This window comes from Desmodus rotundus, chromosome 5 (assembly GCF_022682495.2).
Source record: "Desmodus rotundus isolate HL8 chromosome 5, HLdesRot8A.1, whole genome shotgun sequence".
NCBI lineage: Eukaryota > Metazoa > Chordata > Mammalia > Chiroptera > Phyllostomidae > Desmodus > Desmodus rotundus.
In genome coordinates this window covers 122,146,346-122,171,986 of record NC_071391.1, presented here as the reverse complement: position 1 = coordinate 122,171,986, position 25,641 = coordinate 122,146,346, and the positions used below count along the sequence as shown (strand labels likewise).

Below are 25,641 nucleotides of genomic sequence, written 5' to 3'. Positions count from 1 at the left end.
ATTAAAATATAACACATGCGTAGAAAAGTACACATTGTACAGCTATGTAGTGATGGCAAAGTTAAGTGTATCCATGTCGCCAACAGCCAGGTTAAGAAACAGAAGGTGACAGCACCCTAGAAGGCTCCTTGTGCTCCTTCCCAATCTCTACTCCCTCCCTCTTCCTCCAAATGAACCACCATCCTGGACTCTAACACTATAGGTTAATTTTGCTCACTGGGGAACTTAAATAGAATCACATACTATGTACTCTTTTCGTGCCCATCTTCTGTTGTTCAAAATGCTGCTGTGGATCCCCACATGCTGCTGGCTGCAGCTGTGTTCATTTGCTCTCTCTGACCTGCAGTGCCCTTTGTATGACGTCCCACCACCACGCTACCACTAATGGACAGTTGTTTCCAGTCTGGGGCTGCTATGGATAGTGGTAGACCTGCCATCTGCGTACGCGTCTTCTGGTGCACTGGTCTGTGTAGGCACTTCTGCTAGGTGCACGTTTAGGGGTGAAACTGAAGACGTGTGTATGTCAGATGACTGCAAACGGTTTACCAAAGCAGCTACGCCAGCTCAGACTCCCTCCAGCGGGGTGTGAGTGCCGGCCGCTCCGCCAATGCCTGGTACTGAGGGCTTTCGCATTTTACAAATTCTGGTGGTATGTGCAGTGCTCTTGATTCATGCTTAGAAGACTTTTTTTTTTAAAGAAACTTAAAAAGACACTAGATGCATCTCTGGTGTCTCTCACTCTGGCTTCAAGACAAAAGGCCCTTGGTAATGAAGGAAAACACAATAATAATCAAATCTAAAACTGTAGGAGTATCCCCACCCCCCAAAATGGAATTGTCTTCTGGAGGGCGGCCCCTTGTAGTACAGGCTTCCCCCGCTAGGTGAGTGTTCTAAGACCCTTCTGTACCCGTGTACCAACTAGTGGTGTCGTGAGAAGCTGCATTCAGCTTCAATGAGTTCTTTTGAAGACTGTGTGTTTGCCCATTTCATGACAGGTGATTTATAAGCACACCTGCCCACACTGTGCCAAGCGTCCAGAGTTTTTTACTTAAAATGGCATGACCCTGTTTTAGGGTCACAAATAGGAGGGTACCCCAGCCTCCCTATTTACCCAACCTCTCCCTGACAGACTATTTTTTGTTTCCCCCAATGAAAAATGTCCTCAAAGGGAAACATTTGCCAATGTGGAAGAGGTAGAACAAAAAACGGCACAACACTAAAAAGCTCAAAGTTGACAAGTTCAAAAACTGTTGTGAGCAGTGGAAAAAATGTCTCAATAGGTGGATTGCATCCAATGGAGAGTGCTTTGAAGGTGGCTGAAGTTTAAACATGTAAGAATACATACACAAATTTTTATAAATAAATTCCGGTTGGGGGGCAGGAGGTCTCCTCTCACACACTGTTGGGGAGGAGCCAGGCAGTGGAATAGACCACACTGAAGAATCGAGAGTAGAACCGAATCACTGGCCGAAGCACTGGCCTGGAGACTCATACAGGTTACCTGGATTTTGAATTATTTAGTGGATGTTAAGTGATATTAGGCTTTCTTACATAAATAGAAAAAGAAAAATATAGCCAACGAAAAAAGTAGATTACAAAGAAAATGAAATGTGTATCAATTATTTTACAGAGAAAAGATGTTTTTGACTCAACAGTGCCATACTCACCGTGCTACAACTAAAAACTGGTCAATCTGTCGGTCTGTAAGCGGGCTATTTGGGTCCCAAACTTTAACTTCCAATTTTGACTGTTCCCTCTCATCTGATTCTCCTGTCCAAGAACAAAGGAAATGGAGCCTTATTACTCACAGGGCACACACACATGGTCACATGTGACTGATGACTGTGGTAACCATGGCATTAAAAATGCCAAGAATATGCTCATGGTTTTGGTGCATTTTTTTTCAGTCAGCAGATGTAGAACATAGAACACTTCGTAAAGTGAACACTGGTAATAACACAATCAAACCATACGGTATTTTCACTCGTCGTTAACATGTATTTCCCGAATACTTGTATGTGTGAGGCACTAAGCCTCACGCTAAGGGATAGAAAGACAAGAAAGAAAGCACTCCTGCAGCAAGACACTTAAACTATGATTAAAACTTACACACGAACAGCTATTATACAAATGAAAAAAGCAGGTGTCGTAAGAGAGGTAGAGATATGGCTGTAAGGTTCCAAAGATTAGAGAAATCATTTCAGGCTAGCTAGGAAGTGAGGCCATGAAGGAGGCGGCATTTCTGCCAAGAACTGAAAGATATGAATGCACTGGCAGAAGACAAGGACATTAAGACTAAGAAATGAGAGCGTGAACAAAGCCAAGGGGCTTACAAACGCGACAGAAAGTAGCTCATTTTGTCAGGAGTACATTAAGGGGAGTGAGAGGAGGTAGCTAAGAGAAGTGGACTATGAACATGTTACTGAGGGTGCCACCTCGATTTTCTGAAAAGGAAGCCAACGAAAAGCCCTTGCCTTTTTAGAAGGAGAGTGACAAGACCGGAATCGAACTTGTCATCTCACCCTTAGCAATGGTATAAAATTTGCTCTAAAGGCACAGCCGATGAAGGCAGAGGCCCGGGACTGACAGTGACGACAGCAAAGGGAGAGGATTTAGGAAGTCAGTGGCGTGCTGGAGGCAGTGGGCAGCCTGGAGAACTGCAGAGATAGCAGTGTTGGCCGCTAGCAGAAAGAAGGAAGCAAACAGGAGGCGAGGGCTGAGGGAAAGACTGATGACAATTCAGGATGCTTTGCCTTAGGAATATCTCACAAGGAGATACGACCATCAGGCAGGACTCAATGTGAGGACGAAGGACAGCAAAGGAAATCAGCCTTGGGAGCCGACTGAAATTCTGACTTGCAGCTGTGGATTTCCTATCAGGCTGGGGACTGGTTCTGGCGTTTTGCTTTAGAACCCCTCCACCTATAGTATCAGGCAGTGCCTTGCACTGACGGACATACTGTGAAGCTAAACGTCCCCTGACAAATCCAGGCTACGGGACAATGTGCTCAGTCCGGTATAGGAGCAAGCAGGTACCAGTGGTTCAAACAGAGAAAGGGGGAGGGCAGAACAGCCATTCTACCTGTAGTTTCCTCAGTCAGCCACTACTGTCAGCTGGGGACTTGCCCATCCTGCCCCTTGTTCAAAGGCAGAGAACCTGAGACCAATTGCCACCCCCAACATAAAGAAACAGGCAGAGTGGAAAGAGTACTAGGCCAAAGAGATCTAAGTGTTGGAAAGAATTTCATTGTTTGCAATTCCCAGCATGCTGAGCCAAGACATTCAACATTAGGTGCATAGTTAAAAAGCAAAAAATTTGTAAACTGTGAAACTTGAGAAAGGAGAATGTCACATTCACACTTCCTTGTGTCTTTAAATAATGTATTTTAAGTAAGATAAATAATGGTAAAAAATGATAAAAATAAAAATTTGAGATCTTAATTTTTAAACAATACAAGATGAAAGACAATGCTACTCAGTATTAAGCCCCTCCTCTCTGTTATGTACACCAGAACGTAGGGGTAAAACTGATATTTACTTTTCAAATGCTAGTGAAATTGATATATTACAATTCCACCCATCCATTCTCTAGCACACAGCAGGAAGAGAACTCCACATAAGAATTCTAAAATACATTTGCTGCAAACAATAAAATAACATTCCTGGATGCACTTGTACTAACACCTAAGATACAGACAATACCAGGGGATGAGAACAAAAACAGCAACAACAAAGAGAATAAATATAGAAATGTTCTATATCAAAGAGTCACTGTAAAGTAAACAAAAAATTCCCCATTTTGGACTCACCATATATAATTACATTTATATCACAGTTTGATCACTTTACAGTAAAAAAAATTAAAAAGCCTTTAAGAAGCTCTTGAATGAACTTATTTAGAATCTGTGTAATTAAATTCTCTGCTAAGCCAGCAGTAATCTTTGGAATGGTCTTGGTAACGACGGTGTAAGCCAGAGACTGGACCAAGATTAATTCCACGTTCCGCTCATGTTCATCCCAGTCACTGCAACAATCTCACCTTCCTCCTCCACAACCTGCTCAAGTCCCACACCATCAAATAACCCCGTTCATAAAGATCTCCCCAGTCTCTGGATTCCTACAAAACGTATTTACCAACTAACTGCATGAATTGTATTATTAGCATCCTATTTTAGCTTCATATGGCCTTCATAATTTTGAAGAAATGTAGATTCAGCAATCATTTTAAATGTGTTAGCCTTAACCCTCAAGCTATATTTTAAGATTTCTAGAAAATATGGACAAAGGATGTTGTCCATAAAGGCAGACTTATTTAGTATACCCTCTAAGCGCACATAGTGCTCAAAGACTGAAGAACTACGGCTGTCTGCAGCTATCCACAGGCTCTTTCATGGGCAACTGGAAACGCTTTGTTCTAAATACCATTTTCTTTGCACCAACCGCCAGAATACTACACTTTTCGTGTTATAGTTATTTCAGAAATACACAAAGATACCAGGTATCACCATTTTTGTTTAATATTATTCTGAAACTTCTGGCCAATGTACAAAATTATAAAACATGAATATAAAAACCTCAAGAGCATTCCAAACAAAGAAAATATATTGTTTAAAAAATCACACTCACTGTGGCAAAAAATATAAAACACTCAGAAATAAAATTGCAGTCACGCTTATAAAAAAGAAATTATATGATGACTTGAATATAAATGAAGAGTAAAGAAAATTTAAAATCTTAAGGGCATAATTTTTGTACAGGTAACTCAATAGGTTAAATTTAACAACTTTAAAGTCTTGGAAACCAATAAAATGGTCCAAATGTTAATCTTTTTTTAAAAAGGAAAGATTTAATTTATTTATCTCTAGAGAGAGGAGAAGGAGGAGAGAAACATCAATGTGTGGTTGCCTCTTGCGTACCCCCTACGAGGGGTGAGGGGACCTGGCCTGAAACCCAGGCATGCGCCCCGACTAGGAATTGAACCAGCAACCCTTTGGTTCGCAGGCCTGCACTCAATCTGCTGAGCTACACCAGCCGGGGCCCAAATGTTAATCTTTACAAGTCAAATAATATTATTATTATGAAAAGAATAATAAGAGAAAGGTTTAACTAAATGGGACGAGGTTATATAATATACAGTAACAACAATCACACAAGGTCGTATGGCACAAAACAGAACAGGATCAAAAGCACAGATATAGACCAAATCCTAACCACTCGCTTGAAAATACAAGTTTTATTATAATTATATAAATGTTAACTAATCTTTATTTAGTGCTTACTATGTCCCAGGAACCCTCCACAGCAGGGTTTCTCAACCTCAGCACCACTGACATGTGGGGCCAAATAACAGTGTGCTGTCGGGCTGTCCTGCGGGCCACAAGGTGTCCAGCAGCATCCCTTGCATCTCCTCACGGGACGACAGTAGCCACTCCACCCCCACATCACCGATAGTGACAATCACAAATGTCTATAGACACTGTATAACGTGCCCTGCAGAATAAAACTGCCCCATGGCTGGGAATTACTCTTCTGCATGGTTGAGATCAATACCTACTTACACTTAATTCTTATAGGCTGGTGTTTTTAATTTGGTTAACATCCACCACATTGTTGAAAAGCACACACCAAGAACAACAGGGTTTATGAAAAAATAGGACAAAACTTTGAAAACCTATAGAACTTGATAACCGGAGCACTAAAAAAACCCCACCACATAGTAATAATCATAATAAAAGTACTAACACAGCTAAATCTCCACTGATATTTGCACCAAGCACAAAGGTCAGCCGATCCTTTATCTCCTTAAACCCTGGACTCACGCTTCCTCCACTGAGATATATAGGTCACTGCACACAGTTCCAACAAAGTTAAAAATAGAGTTCAGGGCACAGGTGTTTTTGAACGCAGGGGAAATATCTTCACAGCCCCTTCTTCTGTAACTCCAAGCTTCCCTATATAGTTTATATTTTTTAATTTTTCAATTACAGTTTACTTTCAGTATTATTTTATATTGGTTTCAAGTGTACAGCATAGTGATTAGACACCCACACAGTTTTAAGGTAGTAGAAAGTACCACAGATTCTGAAGCCACTCAATCAGCCACTACTAGCACCAAAGGAAGGCACTTCTGTAGAATGTCCATCTTTTTTTCTTAAGCTCTCTATCAGTGAGAATGTGTGCTTCACTGATAGCTGGAGAAAACCTCAGATGAACTGACCCAAATTCCACACTGTACTGACATTTTCCTATTTACCAACTGCATGTGAGCTAATTCATGTTTTTAAAGCATATGTTGTAGCAGAGGAGACTATACTAATTTAACTCTTTGACTCTCAGAGATAGAGACCTCCTGAAGTTCCCCAACACTGACATGGGTATTTACCTAGCAGCAATGGACAGCGGTGCCCCAGGGAGAAGCAACAGCAGCAGCTCGCAGTAACAGTAAGCGTTGGCTTCTGTGCTAAATGAATTACTTTATTTGATCATCACAACATCGTTATGTGGGGTGGGGCGAAAGCGGGCTTACAGTTCTTTGTATGCAAAATAATATAATTAATAAACAAGAACACAAGAATAAGCTTTGTGTGCCATGTACTCATGACTGTGAGCCTACTTTTGCCCCACCCTGTACATGTAAGAAATGGGAATTTGAGTTAAATAGTTTTTCCAAGGTTACTCAGCTAAAGCACAGCGCAGCTGGTTTCAACCCAAACCTCTGAATCCAGTCATTGTAGTTTAATAATTTAATGTTACTACTATATATTTTAACAGCTACAATTTTAAATTTAATATGTAAGTAGATTTCTTTCTTAAATTTTCAGTATTACAACACCGTGAATTAATAATGCAAAACTTTGGTCCTGGCTGGTGTGGCTCAGTGGATTGATGGTGGGCTGCAAACCAAAGGGTTGCAGGTTCAATTCCCAGTCAGGACACATGCATGGTTTGCGGGCCAGGTCCCCAGTGGGGGCCACATGACAGGCAACCACACATTGATGTTTCTCTCCCTCTCTTTCTCTCTCCCTTTTCTTCTGTCTAAAAATAAATAAATATTTTTTTTAAAAAAGCTTAACAAGTAATGTATAAAATCTATGTGACTAAATCTATTGTTTAAAAAAACAAACTCCCACAGGACTCAAAAATGGCCTTGAACAAAGGGCAAGATATCCCCTGTTGCTGGTTGAGATGTTTCAACATCATTAAAATGTCTGCTCTCCTTAAAACAACTTAAAAATTAACTGTAATCCCCAAAAATATAGGAAGGAAGGTGTGTTTTTCCACTGGTGTCAAATGGAGCTGATAATATAACTCATGTCACCAAATGAGACAGGGACTAGCCGCACCAGATACTAGCACGCACTCAAAGCCCCGTAACTGAAACAGTGAGTTACTGGAGCAGGAGCAGACAGACCAATGGAACAGAATCGCAACCTCAAAAACAGACCTGCGTACTGCTCAGTGTTATAAAATGATTAATCACTTCCCAAAGTATTGTATAATATTAACACAATTTCATCAGAATCCTAATAAATCTGGAAGAGAAGAAATTGACAAACTGAGATAAACTTCAACAGTAAGAAAAAAAAAACCTAGGAGATGAGACCTCTCCTGTAAGAAATTTTAAAGAACAGTAAGGAAAAAGTGGCCCTACTGTAAAACATGTAGTAAGAGACAGATAAAATAAACTTGGATCTCTAACACATGAAACTGCACGAAATATACTTTCATGGATCTCTATATAATATTTATGTAAGAGTCTGGGAGAATATGTTAAATTCGTAAGAGCGGTTAACAGTGAGTAAAAGGGATGATCTGAGCTACCACTAGTTTTGTCTCCACTGTAACTGCATATCTATCACAATTCCTAGTGCAATAAAATAATTTTTTTATTGTTATTCAATTACAGTTGTCTGCATTTTCAATAAAATAATTTTTAAGGTTTAGAAAACTGGGAAGAAGCGAAGAGAATACAGTAGCGCACCTCTGTTATGCTGTGTTCCAAAGGACTTCATCCTAAGTACTTCTAACTGCAAATTTTATTTGGGGATTTTGACTGTAATGAAGAGGTGGGATTCTAAGAGGTGTGGAGTACTAAATAGCAGCCTTCAATCTGTAACTAAGTCCTAAGGTTCCCTCTTTCCCTAAGGGATGTTTCTCTCCCTCTCTTTCTCCCTCCCTTCCCCTATCTAAAAATAAATAAAATCTTTAAAAAATAGTAATAAATATACAGTGAACACTTAGGTACAGTGATATAATTATGTCTAACATCAAACATTAAGGACTACAAACACCCAAAATTATTTCTGGAAGACAAGTTGATTTGCACAGATCAGAATGTGAATAAATGCAATCTCTCAGCCTATAATAAATCGATTTATTGTCTACCCCCCAAAAAACAGCCAATGAACATTTGAATACAGACACAGCTTTCTGTTCTGCAAGCTTAATCACTATTGACTGACCTTTCCTGGTATTTAAGTTCATGAAAATGCAGAAGTCTGCAGGCTGGCGTTATTCACAGCCATGCCACCTACCCACCACTGACACCGATGTGTCCGATGTCACAAACTCTATCCTGAGGAACTGTTGATTTAACTTTTCTGCACACATTTTCTAGCACTAAGGCAAGGCACAGAGGAAAACCCACCTATGGAAAAGCTCATACCCTCCAATAATCAGAAAGCACAAACAAAAATGGAGGCCTTTTTATGAATAATGCAAATTATAAAGGCCTTAAAGGAAAGACTAATAATAAATCCTAAACTCCTGTATGACAAAAGTAAAAAATATATATGTAAATCACTATTAAAAATTTTTTAATCAAATGGGAGGGGGGGTGCTTGCAATACTTGTAGACAAAAGACAAATACTTTTGTGTTTGTTTACCTTTAATATTCAAAGAACTCCTGCCAAAACCTAAAAAGATAAGTAGAAAACGCACAAGAAATTTACAGAAGGGTGACAGATAATGAAGGTAAGCATGATCTCAAATTCTAAATTTTTTTAAATGAAGACAATGAGATATAAAGTTAGGAAAAATGAAGGGGCAAAAATATCCCTCATAATCAGTGTTGCCAACGGCATCTGGTTATTTCAATTACAACTTAATAACAGCTTTTTTAATGGCAAAGAAGCATTTTCAATGTCTAAAATGTACATACCATTTCACTTCTGAAAGGTTATGCTTGAAAAATATTTACACAGCACAAATACATGCACAGATCTTCTATCAGCATCATATGTAATTACGAAAACTTCTAAACATCTGAAGTCTATCAACAGGAGACTGGAAAATGAAATCACCAGACATCTATGCACATATAAGAGCTGAAGAGTCACTAAAAGAATGAAGTCACTCTACTCATGGGGAAAGATGCTAACGATACACTGATAAGTGAAATAAGCAGCTGCAAAGGAACATGTGCGACCTGCCACTGAACATGGACCGTTCTTGGATGGAATATAAGCCACAGTGTGAACAAAATAAACATATCCTATCTGATCAGAGAACTTAATACGGGTTTGGAATGAAGAAGGAAAGGGGATGATATTTATTTTCTATGTTATACATGTCCTTATTTTGTGTTTTATTTTTTAATGGTAATGTTTTACTTCTGAAACCAGTGATAATGAAAAAAGTTATGGAAGATGTTTTTAAAATGCAAAGCTTTGAATCTCTCCGGTACATAAACTAGCCAGATCCATCAGAATTCCCACCAGAATGCAACTCTTCCCTGGGGCTCAGACAGAGGGCGTAAGGGGCACGCGGGATGTCGAGGAAGGAACGCACCACATCAAAACGCAATTTCAACACGAGTGTTTCTAAACTTGTTCTAAAATGAAAAGAATGAAAAAGCCAAAATCTCTATTAAAATATAAAATCGAAAGTGAATCACTGATTAAATTATTATCCCTTGCTATTTTTTTGCATTCCTAAAATTGGAAGAACTCATACCTTTTAAACTTTAGCCTGAAAGTTGTTTCTCCCATATGAGGAAAACAATGTTTGAGTTTCAAGATGTGGTGTATGTTTTCATAGGACTTGAAACTCAAAAGAAAACATACCTTCTGAGAGCATTTCTGGAATGTCTGCTTGATATCTGGGTCCCACTCTGATTTCACCTTTGTCAGCTAATAGTGTTTTCACTGAAGGGTCATAGACCAGTGAGTAGAAAAAGCTATCCTGAAAGAAAATGACAGAATGTCTAGGTAAACTTTTTATAAAACAATAAATTCAATGTCACAATAATGAAACCATAAAACTTCAGAGAGTATATAAAATTTCATTTTAGTGAATAAATTCATATATGTTTAAGGAGAACATGAAGTTATTGTCATCATGTAAAACAGTGTAATATTATTACATCTAGCCAAATAAATAGCTTACCATAAAAAAGTTATTTTTTGTTTTAGTCTAAAAGAAAACCATTAATTGCTCTAAAACAGGGTTTTGAAAAGCAAGCAAAGTGAAGCCATAAGTCAAGGGTAAGACACCCAAAATCAAGTTATCATTTAAACCTCTGAAGCCCACACTGAACAGTATGAATGCCTTCACACACATCGGACACTTACTTTCAGGGTGTCCATCCCACACTGTGTTAAAATTGTAAAATGTACACACATCCATATTAAATATACATCTACCAATTATAATTCTGCAGTCCCCTGAAACATTCATATATACCGGTATGTGTAGATAGGTATATAAACATAAACTATACATGCCCACCACAAGCACAGTCCCCTAACTATCGCAGTCCCTTAAAATGCAAAAGTGCCCCAGTTACTGAGCCTAGAGGATAAAATGGCCACCAGTCCTCTGCTGAATTCTGCATAACCAGTGGAGGCCATGTGACCCAGTGAAGTTTTGCTCCTGCCTTCCACTACGATTCTGAGGGTCACCTACAGCACAACTCTCTGTATTAGGGTGTCCTGGAAGGACCTAGCCTTACCATCAGCACTTTACCAAGACCCAGCCAGGCAAGCTGCAAATGAAGAGATGACCTGTCAGATTATAAAGCTTTCTCCTTTCAAGGTCTTACGGACTGTGACAACAGGAGAGGAAACCAGACAAGAAGATACTGAGAAATTCTGCACAGTGTTTTAATCTGGGTCACTGTCAGGAGAAAACATTAAACAGTAAAACTGTTCATAAGTCACACCATTACATGACCATTTACGCATGTAAAAAATGCTATCTAAGGAAAAGAAAAAATCTGCAGAATATATAACCCAACTGGTTTAATAGGTTAGGGAGTGGGGAGCAGGGACGATGGTCAGTACATCATCAGAGTTATTGTTTCTTTGTTTTTTATGACCAGAGCAACAAAGAATGTTACTAGGTAACTAATGCTATTGTCACTGGCTCACCATCACTGTTAAAAGTAGATATACTTCAGGTCACTTTCAGCCTGTAAAATGGTAGTGCAGTATTGCCATACCTTACTGTAAAATGAAATAAAATTATTACTTAGGGCCACGTAAGTTGCTTAAACCTTTTAGATATGTATGTACTGATGTGGGAAAATATTCAAAATGTGTTTAGTTAAAATAGAAATTAAAAAAAAAACAAGGGGAAAAGTGTTCTAAGAATTGTTTAATCTGCCAATTTCAAGAATAGAAAGTTACAAAGTAAAAAATGATCAAGTTACCTTCAAGTTACCATCTTCAAATATACCAAATTTGATATTTTAATAGGACTAAAAAATTTTCTCAAGGCCAGTCTTATAATGGTTAAAGTAGCAAATCTAAATTAAAAAAGTGTTTTTCAAATTATATAAAGAATATGTCAGCAGTTTTATTTTTCCTAAGCTGCTCTTTTTGCTGCCAAAAACAACAACAAAAAAGTTTTCCTTGAATACACTTTATTTATTTAAAGTTTCTATCTTTTAGATTGTTTCCATCTCAAAGACTGATGATGAAAGACTAAGGGGTCAAAAAACCGAGTGTACAGAAACAATCCTAAAGACCTTTGCAAATTTTCACCTATTGCAGTCCTTAGCATATCCAAATTGCTAATAATAAATAACTTAGAAGGCAAAAAACATCATTTTTTGAAAAATTCCACTCACCCAAAAATACCAGTAAAACACACTGAAACATATTGAATGTTTCCTCCTTTTATTTCTAAATCTGTGCTAATTTCTAGTATTATCATTACCCACATTATTATCAACCATTCTGTCGGACACACTGACAACAAACCCAAGTACCTTCTTTTCTAAATTTCACAAGCCTAAGTTTTAAGGACTATTAGCCTTCTTTTTGCCTTGAATATTTTAGTTTTCCTTTTAGTTTTATTAGAGTTTCTAATTATAGTAGTTCTACATATTTTCATCTGCCTTTTCGGTTGTGTTTTCTTCATCTGAGATAGGAGGACAATACTTAAGTATGATAAGAAATATGCCCCTTTAATTATTTTTTAAAAATACATACATTTTTAAGGCTTGGGGAAAAGAAAAACATCATGAAACTATAAAGGTTAAATACTGAAGCACCATCAACAGTAAAATATTTTCCCATCGTACAAATGCTGATAAGTCACATCAAACTGTGTATAATGTGGAATACTCTGATTATAAGCATTTCCTTCCTTTACTTAATTCAACTTGCTAAAAAATGTTAAAACGTTTCTTGTTGCGGTTTACAGAAAGAACTATTTTTTGTTGACAAAGTTAGGGTTCCAGGAAAGAAATCAGACCACCAATGGTAAAATCTCCTCTGGAGTCTAAAAAGAAAAGCTATTTATTAAAAAACAAACAAACAAAGGCAGGAGGAGGACCAATTACAGTAAAGTCATTTTTCATAAAGACAAAAATATTTCTTCTACTACCAGCTAAATCATGTGCCATACTTTACGAAGCTTTTCATTACCAGCTGGAGAGAGACAGACAGATGCAAGAGTGTTTGCGACTCTTGTCTCAATTCACCAGAAAAATCAAATTATCCAAATGCATTCCAGTCATTACACTTCTACTATTATCCCACTATGGTGTTGTAATAATTTGGTACAAAAAGAAATAAATTCAAAGGTATGGGCTTCATGTGAAATAAAAGAGAAAAAGGACAGTACAAGTATAATTGCGAATTACCTCTTTATCAAGATATGACAATACTGACTCTGTCTCATTCAGAAGGGCAACAGTGCATTTCCCCCTGTTAAAAAAGGGAAAAAATGAATAAATAAACATTTAAGAAAGGTGACTTCACCCTCACAGTGATGATGTATACTATACAAAGTGAGGAGTATTCCAAGTGTAAAGTTGGTATTAAGAATCCAAATGGCAGTGAGGAATATTTACAAATGTATATATAATCCTTTACACTCCTGCTGTTGAGTAACCTAAAACAAAAGACTGTCTTTTTAGACATTTACTGAGAGGCTAACCTATGGAAGAAACTGTGTTAGGCAGTAAAAACTTGTAACACAAAGCACTTTATAGTTAATTTCTAATTATTCAAGAAAAAAAAGTACAATGAAACCTTCAGATTAAGTCCATTTCTGACTCTACGAGTAAATATGAGGTGATTTTATATTTTCCAGACAAAGACATTATGCAAACCATGAAAACCAGTGCCTAATATAATCTTCAGATTCTTAAAGAAGCCATTGCATATAAGAAAGAACCTAAAAATAATACACATTCATATCAGGATTAACTACCTATACTGAAAATGCTCTAAAGACTAGTTAAAATTTAAACACAAGGAACTTCTACAGAGCGTGGGGCAAAATACAGATCTACAGTCTTGCATGGGCCTTGACGTCTGAGGGCAATTACCTTGGTCCGGAGCCCTGGGTATGAATTTGGAAATTGATGCCATTAAAAAGGGCTTGTCTGAACTTGAGAAATAGTAAGGTTATCCAGGAAGAGTAAATTATTATAAGCACTTTTAAAATTATCCTCACTAGTTTGAAAAATTCAATATAGCTACAAATTTGACAGGAGAATTTTGGTAGACTATTCAAGTTATAGATATTGGTCAGGGCTCACAAAAATTTTCTAAATGTCACAATGTTTTTTGATTTTCTAAACAGAAGTTACTACCTGCTCTCCACAAAGTAACAAGCAAAATCAAACACATCACATATGCATTAAAAAGAGATGTTGCTGTTGGATTATCAGAGTGAAAAACAATTCATCACAAGGATGTAAAGCACAGCACAGGGAATATAGCCAGTAATATTGTAATAACTACGTGTGGTGCCAGGTGGGTACTGGAAATATCAGAGGGAGCACTTTGTAAAGTATGTGATTGTCTAACCACTAAGCTGTACACCTGAAACCAATACAAAATAATATTGAATGTGAACAGTAATTGAAAAGTAAAATTAAAAAAAGAAAAACAATTCAGAGAACTAAATTACCAAAAGCAAAATAAAATACCAAAAGTAAAATATTAACACATAGGTAAAAAATAATTATAGTTCTCTAAACATTTTACATTATATTCCTCAAATTAAAAAAAAAAATTTTCCCCACAGAAAAACACTTTTTCCTGGTAATCACCCTAGGTTAATATCGCTGTAATAGAGTTCTTGGACAGCATATTGTATAGCCCTATTATCCAATCTCTGTTTCGGCTACCGAGAGTTGTAAAGGTTTTCTGCTTTTCTACCTTATTTTATTCATGCATGTTAGTGAAGAAGAAAAATTAACATTATTACTTCAGTACACATAACGACACTAAAGTCAACATTCAGCTGACATTTACACAGGACAGAATCGCAGGCAGGGAAACTGGGTCTGTTGCCGTTAGCACATCCACAGCTGCCACAGACGCTATGACCTGTGAATATGTACTCATACACGCAGCGTGCCTAAGTAATAAATGAGGTTCCCAAAAGTAAGTTCCGTTTTTTCTGCCTCAGTAACAGCTAATGAAGCAATATTTCTAACACTTAGTACTTAATCACCTAGCAGAAATAAAATCTGTAAGTTCTCAAAAATTGTTTTTTAAAAAATATATAGATTATGCTATTACAGTTGTCCCAATTTCCCCCCCTGCCTGCCTCTGCCCGGTACCCCCATTCCCTCCAACAATCCCCTCCCTTAGTTCACTCATGTCCATGGGTCATGCATATAAATTATTTGGCTTCTCCATTTCCTATACTGTTCTTAACATCCCCGTCTGTTTTGTACCTACCAACTGGAACTTCTTAATTCCTGCACCTTTTTCCCCATTCTCCCGTACTCACCCTCCCATCTCTTTATCTTTAACCTTTTGGCATTTTAATTGTGATGTGCGTTGGGGTAGGTCTCTTTTTGTCTTCCTTGTTTGGGACTCTCAGTGCTTCCTGGACTTGCATGTCCATTTCCTTCACCAAATTAGGGAAGTTTCTTTTCATTATTTTTTCAAATAGATTTCCAATTTCTTGCTCTTTCTCTTCTCCTTCTGGCACCCCTATGAAGCGAATGTTGGATTGATTAAAGTTGTCCCGCAGGCTGCTTACACCATCCTCACTTTTTTGGATTCTTTTTTCTTCTTCTTGTTCTGATCGGTTGCTTTTGCTTCCTTATGTCCCAAATCATTGATTTCATTCTCAGCTTCATCCACTCTACTGTTGTTTCCCTGCAAATTGTTCTTTATTTCAATTAGTGTATCCTTTGTTTCTGACTGGGTCTTTTTTATGCTGTTAATGTCCTCCCTAAGTTCCTTCAGCATCCTTCTAACCAGTGTTTTGAACTCTGCATCTGATAGATTGCTTGTCTCCATTTTGTTTAGCTCTTTTTCTGGGGTTTTGATCTGTCCTTTCATTTGGGCCATGTTTCTTTGTTTCCTTGTTTTGGCAGCCTCCCTGTGTTTGTTTCTATGTATTAGGTAGGGCTACTTTGACTCCATGTCTTGGAAGTATGGCCTAATGTAGTAGGTCTCTTGTAGGGCCCAGTGGCACAGTCTCCCCTATCACCCAAGCTGGATACTTGAGGTGCACCCTCCTCTTGTAGTTGAGCCTTGGATGCTGCTGGCAGATCAATGGGAGGGATTCACCTAGGCCAGTAAGCTGCAAGGAATGGCTGTGACCACTGACCACCAACCTTTGCCCTCTGTGGAGAATCAGCTGTGCAGGGACAGGATGGTGGTGTTCCAAAGTGCTCTGTAAATGTCCACTGGGTGCCCTGGCCCTGGGGTTTCCCATGTGGTGCCGGCCAAGGTCAGCCCCCATGTTTTTTTTTTGCTTAGTTTGGTTTTTAAATTCAGTTGTTGATAGTTGTGAATTTCTTGCATTTTAATGCTCATAGTTTTGATCTTTTCTTAAGTATTTAACATTTCATACAATGGCTTGGTGGTGATGAACTCCTTTAGTTTTACTTTGTCTGGGAAGCCTCATCTGCCATTCTAAATGATAGCTTTGCTGGATAGAGTAATCTAGGTTATAGGTCCTTGGTTTTTGCTTTTTATCATTTCGAATACTTCTTGCCAGTCCTTTCTAACCTGTATCAACTGACAGTCTTATGGTAACTCTCTGCTTTTATCTTGCTACTCTTAAGATTCTCTATCTTTAACCTTTGGCATTTTAATTAGGATGTGTCTTGGTGTGGTCCTCTTTGGGTCCATCTTGTGTGGGACTCTCTGTGCTTCCTGGACTTGTATGTCTGTTTCCTTCAACAAATTAGGGAAATTTTTTTTCATTATTTTTTCAAATACGTTTTCAATTTCTTGCTGTGACCCTTCTCCTCCTGGCATCCCTATGATTTGGATTTTGGTACATTTGGAGGTGTCCCAATCTCCTTATTCTAACCTTGTTTTTCTTAATTCTTTTTTTCTTCTTGCTGTTCTGATTGAATGCTTTTTTCTTCCTTATGTTCCAAATTGTTGATTTGATTCTTGGCTTCCCTCCCTCCACTGTTGGTTCCCTGCAGATTTTTCTTTATTTCGCTAAATGCAACCTTCATTTCTGCCTGGGTCTTTCTTATGCTGTTGCAGTACCCAATGACTTCTTTGAGCATCCTGATCACCAGTCTGCATCTGATAGGTTGCTTATCTCCATTTCATTCAGTTCTTTTCCTCAAGTTTTGTTCTCTTCTTTCATTTGGGGCATGTTTGTTTCCTCGTTTTGGCAGCCTCCCCGTGTTTGTTTCTGTGTATCAGGTAGAGCTGTTCTGACTCCCTGTCTTAGTAACATGGCTTAGTAAATTGTGTGGGGCAGAGTCAAGGTAATTGCCAGGGTGGGGAAACCCTTTTCACCACTTTGTGGCTCTGGGGGTGGGGGGCAGTTGGCTCAGAGAGGGGACAATACCACTACCTGGCCTCTGGAGTGTGCCCAGGATTGGAAGCTGTCTCCTAGCACTTGCCCCGCTGCCAGTCACCTCACTCTCTCCCCTTTACCCCGCATACAACTTGTGCCCTTCCAGCTGTTGCTCTAGTGCTGAATCCCAAAGGGTGTGGGCCTACATGAGTCCTAAGTCCGTTGCAGGCCCTTTAAGTGGAGTCTCTTGGTAATCCCATAGTTTCTTCTATCACCCTAACCCCCACTGGTTTTTACAGCCAGAAGTTATGGGGATTTATATTCCTCATTTTACAATCCTGGGCTGGGTGGCCTGTTCTGAGTTGGGATCACTCACTCCTCAGGTATCCCTCCCGATTTTTATCCACCACATGTGAATGTGGGACCACGCTTTCAGCCATCTCTCCAAGTCTCCACCCCTCCTAACCATCTGGATGAATGTAGCTTCTTTAACTCCGCGGTTGTCAGACTTCCACACACAGCTCAATTTCTGACAAATCTGGCTGATACTGGTTTTGTAGTCTAGTTGTAATTTTTCCTGTAATTGTGTGCAGAGGTAAAGTGTGTTTACCTATGTTTCCAGGTAGACTGGAAGTCCAAAATTTGTTTTTTTTTTTTTAAATGAAGGAGTAAAAGGTGCTAAATGTTATTTTAATATATCCCACTCTGTTTAATAGTCACTTGAATGTTAAATGTTAACAGACACTGTAAATTCATCTAGCCAATAAAACATACTTAGTCTTCTCCATACTCTCTGAAATGACAAAAGAATTTAAACAAATCATTAAAAAATTGTTTTAGGACATTCATAATTATATTAGGACATTTAAAAAACACTATTTATACTGTTTTAGAGACACATGATTTAAAAAATCAGTAGGATACTTAAGCCAATCTAAAAATTATTTTGAGGAATGTAGCTTTTATGCAAAGATGAAAGGATAATAGGTTATTTCAGTTTTTAAATTGTCTTTACTATAGCTATATTGTACCTTTTCCCAAATTAAAAATGAAAATCCAAATGTTGAAATTTTCATGTACATATATTCACAGCTAACAAAGCAGGAAGCTGAGTCAGAATTATTTTATGATTCTAGTAAATATGATTATGTAATTAACACATGTGCCACATGCCAAGAGTTGCTGGTAAAAGTAGTTTAAAATGAGATTTAAAGTGTTGGCTTCCTTTATGCCGAACAAATGTTGGAACAGAGATAAACACGTGAAAAATTTTAAGCAAACTCCAAATGAAAGTAACTTATGAAATTCTGAACATAATAATAGACTTATGCTGAATCACAAGCAATAATCCTAACTGTTCTATTCCACATGTTTTAAAACTTCAGAAATAAAGATACCCAAACATGATGATAAAATATATCAAAGACCGTAACACAAAGCAAGAATACTCCCGGCCATGTAATTATTCATGTTGCTTTTCTATAGGGAGCCACACAAAAGCAAGGAATTTCTATAGAGGTAACACACTTTCCAACAGACCTTCAAAAAGTTCTTAAAATATATACTGTTTTAGAGACTATGCTGGGACAGAGAGACATGTGAATAAATATATTTTTAAAGATTTTATTTATTTATTTTCAGAGAGAAGGGAGGGAGAATGGGAGGGAGAGAATTCTTGATGTGCAAGAGAAACACTGATCAGCTGTCTCTTGCATGCCCCAGCTAGCAACCTGGCCTGCAACCCAAGCATGTGCCCTGACCAGGAATTGAACTGGCAACTTTTTGGTTCACAGGCCAGCACTCAATCCACTGAGCTATACCAGCCAGGGTGTGAATAAATAATGACACAACACGGTCCCATATTTAATGGCAGGTGCTAATCAGCCTACTAGTTGCTTAACAGAATGTCCACTATATAATCCCATATGCTCACACCATATGTACACGGGTTACACATTTCTTTTATCTAAAGATGTCACCAATTTGCATGAGTTAAAAACAGAAAGTTTAAATTAACATTCATTTCTACCTTGCTGGAAGAATTTCCTTCAAGCTTCTTAAAAGTGCAGCTTGTAGAATGGTTCAGAACTTACCACCCCTGCTTCGAAAAACGCAAATTTCTTAGTGCCACACCAGATTGGCCGAGTCCAAGTATCTCGGGGAAAGATCAAGGAATCTACCTGATTAACGGGCATCACCAGGCAAACCTTAGGCACACTGAACTTGGAATACCACTACTACAGACGCAGAGTCTGCCTTTAAACTGTCCTTGTTCAGTGAAAGCCATTATTTCCCATTAAAGAAAGGCATATTTTCCTCATTGGCCTTATCAGTCTTGCACTGCTCTGGATTCTGAAGATCTTTTCATATAAAAACCATGCTAGGTTCCGTGATTGGGAATTCGGCAAATAAACAGTTTTATACAGCATAACATCCATTAAATACACTACAATGAAATAAAATCTGAAGGTCCAACATGCTTTCAGAAAAGTACCTCTCTCAACAGCAGTACTGTAAAACAGAACAGAAGGAAAGAGTCAAAGTTCTGAAGGAGATTATGTCTAAACCAGAGATATACACCTAAACAAATCGCCATCCAACCGTGAAAAAGAGTTTCAGATAAGCAAGGGCTAAAAACTGTTTACATTTTAGAAGACTAATGAAAAGGAAATGGCAAAACAATTATTATATTCTAAGGAAAACAAAAGGTTGTACAAGAAAGAGTATGTGAGGAATATTTAAATGATCGTAAAATACAAAGACTGATCATTAAGTTAAATAAAAGTTGTGATACATTGGAAACAAAGGGAAAGAGAAGGGAAGGAGGAGAGAGTAAAGAGAGATTTCTGTAACTGAAAAATAGAAGCAGTGTACATGCAGAAGCCATTGTCAGAGACGTGAAAATGACTGCAGAGGGGACACCGGGCATATGACCAATATTACTAAACTGCTATACGCATGCATTTGACTGTAAAAACAACGCAATTTAAATTTAGCCCTGGCCTGAGAGCTTCGTTGGTTAGCAAGTTGTCCCAATATGCCAAGGCTGTGGTTTTGATCCTCAGTCAGGGCACATACAAGAATCAACCCGTGAATGCGTGAATGGGTGGAAAAACAAATCAATGTTTCTCCCTCTCTCAAATTAATACATTTTTTTTAAACTTTATAAAATTTAAAGTAACGGGGGATTCTAATTAGATAAAGTGCACAAATTTGTTTGACTACTACACACACACACACACACACACATATACTAAGGGAGAAAGGTTTTCTCAACCTTAGCATTACTGCCATTTGGGGCCAGATAATTCCTTGTTGTGGGAGCTGTCCTGGATGGGTACGTTATTTAAGTAGCATCCCTGGCCTCTATCCACCCTACTGAATGAGAGTAGCATCCTCACACCTAGCTGTGACTACCAAACTGTCCAGACTTTGCCAAATGTCCCCCAGGAGATAAAACTGCCCCTGGTTAAAGAGCCTTGTGCTACATGATAGAGTCGTTGCATCATTTCTTAACTATATCTTAGTAACAAACATTTAAGGACAGCCTATGTTAATTGAAAGAATACGATTTTATGGATCAGTTTATAGATGATAAAAAGGAGGAGGAGGACAAAGAAAAAAAGGAATATGGAAACCTTTAAGTATTTCTGTTCAAAGATATATTTTCTATTGTTAATATTGCTTTCACAGATGTTAAGAAATAAAAATGAAAGTGGGACCAAAACACAAACAAACAAACAAACAAACACAAAATGGAATATCTGTTTGAATAGGTAATTAAGGTAGAGGAATAAAAAGCCAAAAAGAAAAGTTTGGGCTTAAGGCAGACTTTGTGAAGAAAAATGACAAGTAGTGTTTTGTAAAGATCATTCCGTCTGCGGCATGTGAAGAGTACCAAAGGATTAAGACTTTAACCCATGGTTCTAAAGATCTGATAAAAATATGGAGGGAACTGTGAAAGAGTAATTCAAGGGGGGGAACGCCCTTTTCTTAGTACCACTTTTCCCTTTTATAGCTTGGAGAAACCGAAATGCCCAAAAGGTAGTAGGTGCGCACTAGGAAGTTCCCCTTCTGCAGAACAGGGGGACAGTTTGTTTTGAATGCCTGGAAAAATCACAGGAAATCACAGGCATTTCCGCAACTGTGTGGAATACCAGTACTAGGAACAATATGCAACATACACATTCACCTAGCCCAGGGCTTTCCTGCATTGTGGTTTTGGTTGGAAAAGAGCACTTCAACCCATAGGGGACAAATTGATCATTTCAAGGGAAAGATTATATAGAATAAACAGAACATTTTTTTAAAGTGTGTTATAAACATCTAGACTTTAAAATGTTAAAATGTGATATGATTTTACCCCAGTTACTATGTGTTTCCTCTACTTCACCTACTAGCAATCCTATGAGCCGAAGCACAGTAAGTAACTTCCTTACGTTTAACTCATGTTAGTACTAGCTATAGTCATCAATAGTGCCTAACAGCGCTAATTCAAACTTTGTTTACAAACACCAAGAAAATTTTTTAAATCTAACATCTCAAAATAAAAATATTGGCATAATGAAATTGAGGAAGAAAACTGCCTTTACAACAACACTTTGGATTCCAAATCATTTCCTTTAACATTAGCCAACTGAAGTAGTAGCCAATTACAGACTACTAATTAGCAGCCAATCAGAGAGTGACGCTCTCTTTTATTACATATGTACTTAAATAAGTTAGCATTTTTCAATCAACTTAAGTCTTTTTTAAAAGTTGTTTTCTCTGAAGAAAACAAAAAAAGGTCTCAACAAACACATCATAAACTAATTCCGCAAATTACAAAGCCTTTCCGCTGAATCTTCCGGCTCAGACCAATACAGAAACACGAACAAATACAAAATCCAGAAAGCATAATTAGGGCATTTTCATATATTTTACTTGGTATAATTTTAGTTTGTATATATCCTCACAATCACACATATGTGAAACCCAGGTATAAGTTTATTATTTTTCAGAGCAAAAGACTAAAATGAACCAAATATCCATCGACTATGATTAAATCAGAAATACAAAAAAAAGAAAAGAAAAGAAAGAAAGAAGTACAGGGTAAGGCAAAGGAGGTTTATAGTCCTAAGTACATGAAACTGTTTATTCTTATATTATTTACTTATTATATTATTTTCCACAAGAACTACTGTAAACCTACTTTTTACCCCACCCTGTATAAAACAGCCACAGCAAAGAATGAGGCAGATCTCCCAAGATATTTCATTTAAAAAACACAATATCAAAGCATCATAATTTACTTACAGGCACAAACACAAACACATCTCACTGCTTCTATATACGTGAAATAGTACAGCGTTCAGTTTCCGGAAGTATATAGAACATTAAAAAGGAACAACAAACCCAAAATGCAGTCACTTGTGATAAACCCCACCACCCAAGACTCAATACTTAACCTACCTGCAGTGTCAGTCTCTCCTTAGGAGTAGAGTTTTCAATCAATCAGTCTGGAATTCCTGATCAACTCTAATGAGGTAATCTGACTAATAAGAAACCACCTGCCTTCCCCTAATGCAAGGTGACCTTGCCTGTAATAATGTATTTTTAAACTCCTTGTCCCACCCTCCTTCTGCTCATAAAAACCTTCTGTTTTATACAGTCCCTCAGAGTTCCCTTCTGTTTGTTAGATGGGATGCTGCCCAATTCATTGTTTAATAAAGCCAATTAGATATTCAACTTTACTCAGTTATATTTGTCTTCTTTAACAATAAAGAGTCTAGAAACATACACACTGGAAACTCTACAGAAGTGAGACAGTTTATGATATGGCCCATATTTTAATTTCTGGATCATGTCAGTATGTTACATGCCCCCACAAAAGTTTTATTTTTTTAAAGGGGTGGCATCTAATCCGCTGGCTGTGAGCCTGACAATGAAAAGGACAGCTCTGCCACCCACTGCTTTTGGACGGCAGATCACTCCGAACGTGCATCCCAGACGGGTACCCATCCCCAACCACCGTAATTCACAGCAAACTACTACGGCAGTCTAGTCCCATCAACTGCCATCTAACTACAGCTTTGAGGTCTTTTGAACATCATTTGTTTTTTTGTTTTGTTTTTTAAACCCTCTGCTTATAGACAAGCATTTTGTTCATTCACTTATTCTTACATGTATGACCATCTAAAGAAAAGGTCTACTTTCAAATATTAATTTCTCTAGGTAAAACCAGAACCAAATTTCTTTCAAATTACAGTTTTTGTAAATGGATAAAAATTTTTTTTCGATGCTGAATAACTTAACAGTTACAATGCATTTTCAGGACAGTTTGATTAACTCCACTTCACAGACAGACACAAAAAGACAAATCCCAATATTTTAAAGTATTTTTATTCAGTGACCTAACTGAAAGATGTTTAACAGCATTCCAACGGGCAGTGGGAAGATAGTATTTTTGGAGTCTCAAAAGAATAGTGAATTAAATAACCAGCAAAGCCTGTGTGTTCATCTTCTCTTTTCTAGGATGCCTTTAAGGTGATGGCAAGAGAATCAGCAATGAAAGAACCTAAATCACTATGAAGAGGGACCCATCAGTACATGAGTGATTTCAGAAAATTCTGAAAGACAAATACAGATAAGAGAGACTGAGCAAAGCAAACCAAAGTTGAGAACGAGCCTTTCCATTAGCAGGGAAACAATAAGACTAGGAACAAGGCACAAATGTCCAGTATACATTAACATTAAACTTGGCATTGGTGGTTTTAACTAATACAATCGAAAAAGATAATTAAAAAACAAAGCCCAAAATATGCATAAAGAGAGCTGATGTTAGGGAAAATGAAATTGATTTACCTAGCAGAGCCCTAAAAAAGTTCCTGTAAGAGCCCTGCCTGGTGTGGTTCAGTGGATTGAGTTCTGGCCTGTGAAATGAAAGGTCGCTGGTTTGATTACTTGATCAGGGCACACGCCTGGGTTGCAGGCCAGGCCCCCAGTTGGGGGCATGTGAGAGGCAATCAGTGATGTTTCTCTGCCTCTTCCCATTTCTCTAAAAAATAAATAACTAAATAAAATCTCAAAAACATTAAAAAAAAAAAGTTCCAGTAAGGACAGGAGCTAGAAGAGCCAGCTTTACATCCTAACTGGAAGCCTACCAGCAAAATCTGCCCACACAAAGGGAGCTGCTGGTTGGCCTTTCTGTTATTCCCTTGATTTTAAATAAGAGCAGACAGCTATGAATCATCTAATATTTGAAGAAAGAATACAGCACAAAAGACAACAAAAAAATCAAAGAACAAACACTGAACCTGGAGGAAACAGAGGTCATTTAAACAAATTAGAATTTTTAAAAAGATTTGTGTGGATACTGCATTCATAAAAACAAAGATAGGGTTTACAGAAAAGCAACAACATTAAGGAGACAAAAAAGAGCCTCTGAAATGTTGAAGTATGAGTGGCAAAAGTAAAATATCAGTAAATGGGCTGGAACATAAAAGTAAAAGATTTAGCTCAGAACGAAAAACAGAAAACAGAAGGAAAGACAAAGACCGTCAATCCAGGAGATCTAACACACAAGCAGAAGTAGTAGAAAATGGGGGAAAAATGAAAGTAATATTAGGAAAAAATTGTCCAGCTATACAGGAAAATAGGTATCTAAAATGGTCTATCAGCCCTAGCTGGGTAGCTCAGTTGGTAAGAGCATCATCCTGACAGGCCAGCGATGCAGGTTCGACCCCCCGATCAGGGCACACGCAAGAAGGAAACAAGGGGTGCATAAATAAGTGGGACAACAAATTGATGTTTCTCTCCCTCTCCCTCTAAAAAAAAATCAATAAATAAAAAATTTTAAATGGTCTACCAAATATCATGACTGAGGCATCCCCCAGATTTCAGGATACAGTGGGTATGAGAATTCTAAGAAAATTTGAGAGAGGGGAGGAAAACAAGTAATATGCAAAGTATGCAGAATCTACGTGATGCAAAACTACTGTTAAATGACAACAGATGTTTGAAGACAAAGGTTTGAGGAAAAATAATTTTTAACCCAAAATTCAATAGCAAGCCAAACTATGTATCATGATATGTATCAATTAATTTCATTCCAGAACAGTAAAAAACACATCACAAAACATGTAAAAGAGAAGTTGAGTCTGATAAGATTGAGAACCTCTGCTGTAAGGTGTTATACATTAAAACATTAAACTAAAATTAAGAATCAGAACCAAAAAACACAGAAGTCTTCCAAGCAGTACATGAAGAAGGAACACTAATTAGAATATGATCACTTCATAATAACTACGAATTAATGGACCTCTAGACAATAATCATGAAATGCCAGTAACATCCAGAAAAGAAATATGTGTATTATCTATCTCCTGATACACAACACCACCTACAAAGAAGTTTTGTGTTTTGAACGTCCCTCTTCCAGGAAGGGAGGGAGGGAGGGAGGGAGGGAGGGAGGG

At 37.7% G+C, this 25,641-nt stretch overlaps 1 protein-coding gene across 7 annotated transcripts in view; it reads right to left on the bottom strand.

Annotated features, from left to right (window-relative positions):
- The window catches only part of MTA3 (metastasis associated 1 family member 3), a 158,429-nt gene that overhangs the window by 71,334 nt on the left and 61,454 nt on the right, over window positions 1-25,641 (bottom strand). For all 7 annotated transcript variants that reach the window (XM_053924354.1, XM_053924355.1, XM_053924353.2 and 4 more), the window contains exons 5-7: window positions 13,092-13,155; window positions 10,066-10,183; window positions 1,668-1,770 (exon numbers count right to left, since the gene is read on the bottom strand). In XM_053924354.1, the coding sequence (XP_053780329.1) occupies window positions 1,668-1,770; window positions 10,066-10,183; window positions 13,092-13,155 (285 nt within the window). The remainder of the gene's footprint in view (window positions 1-1,667; window positions 1,771-10,065; window positions 10,184-13,091; window positions 13,156-25,641) is intronic.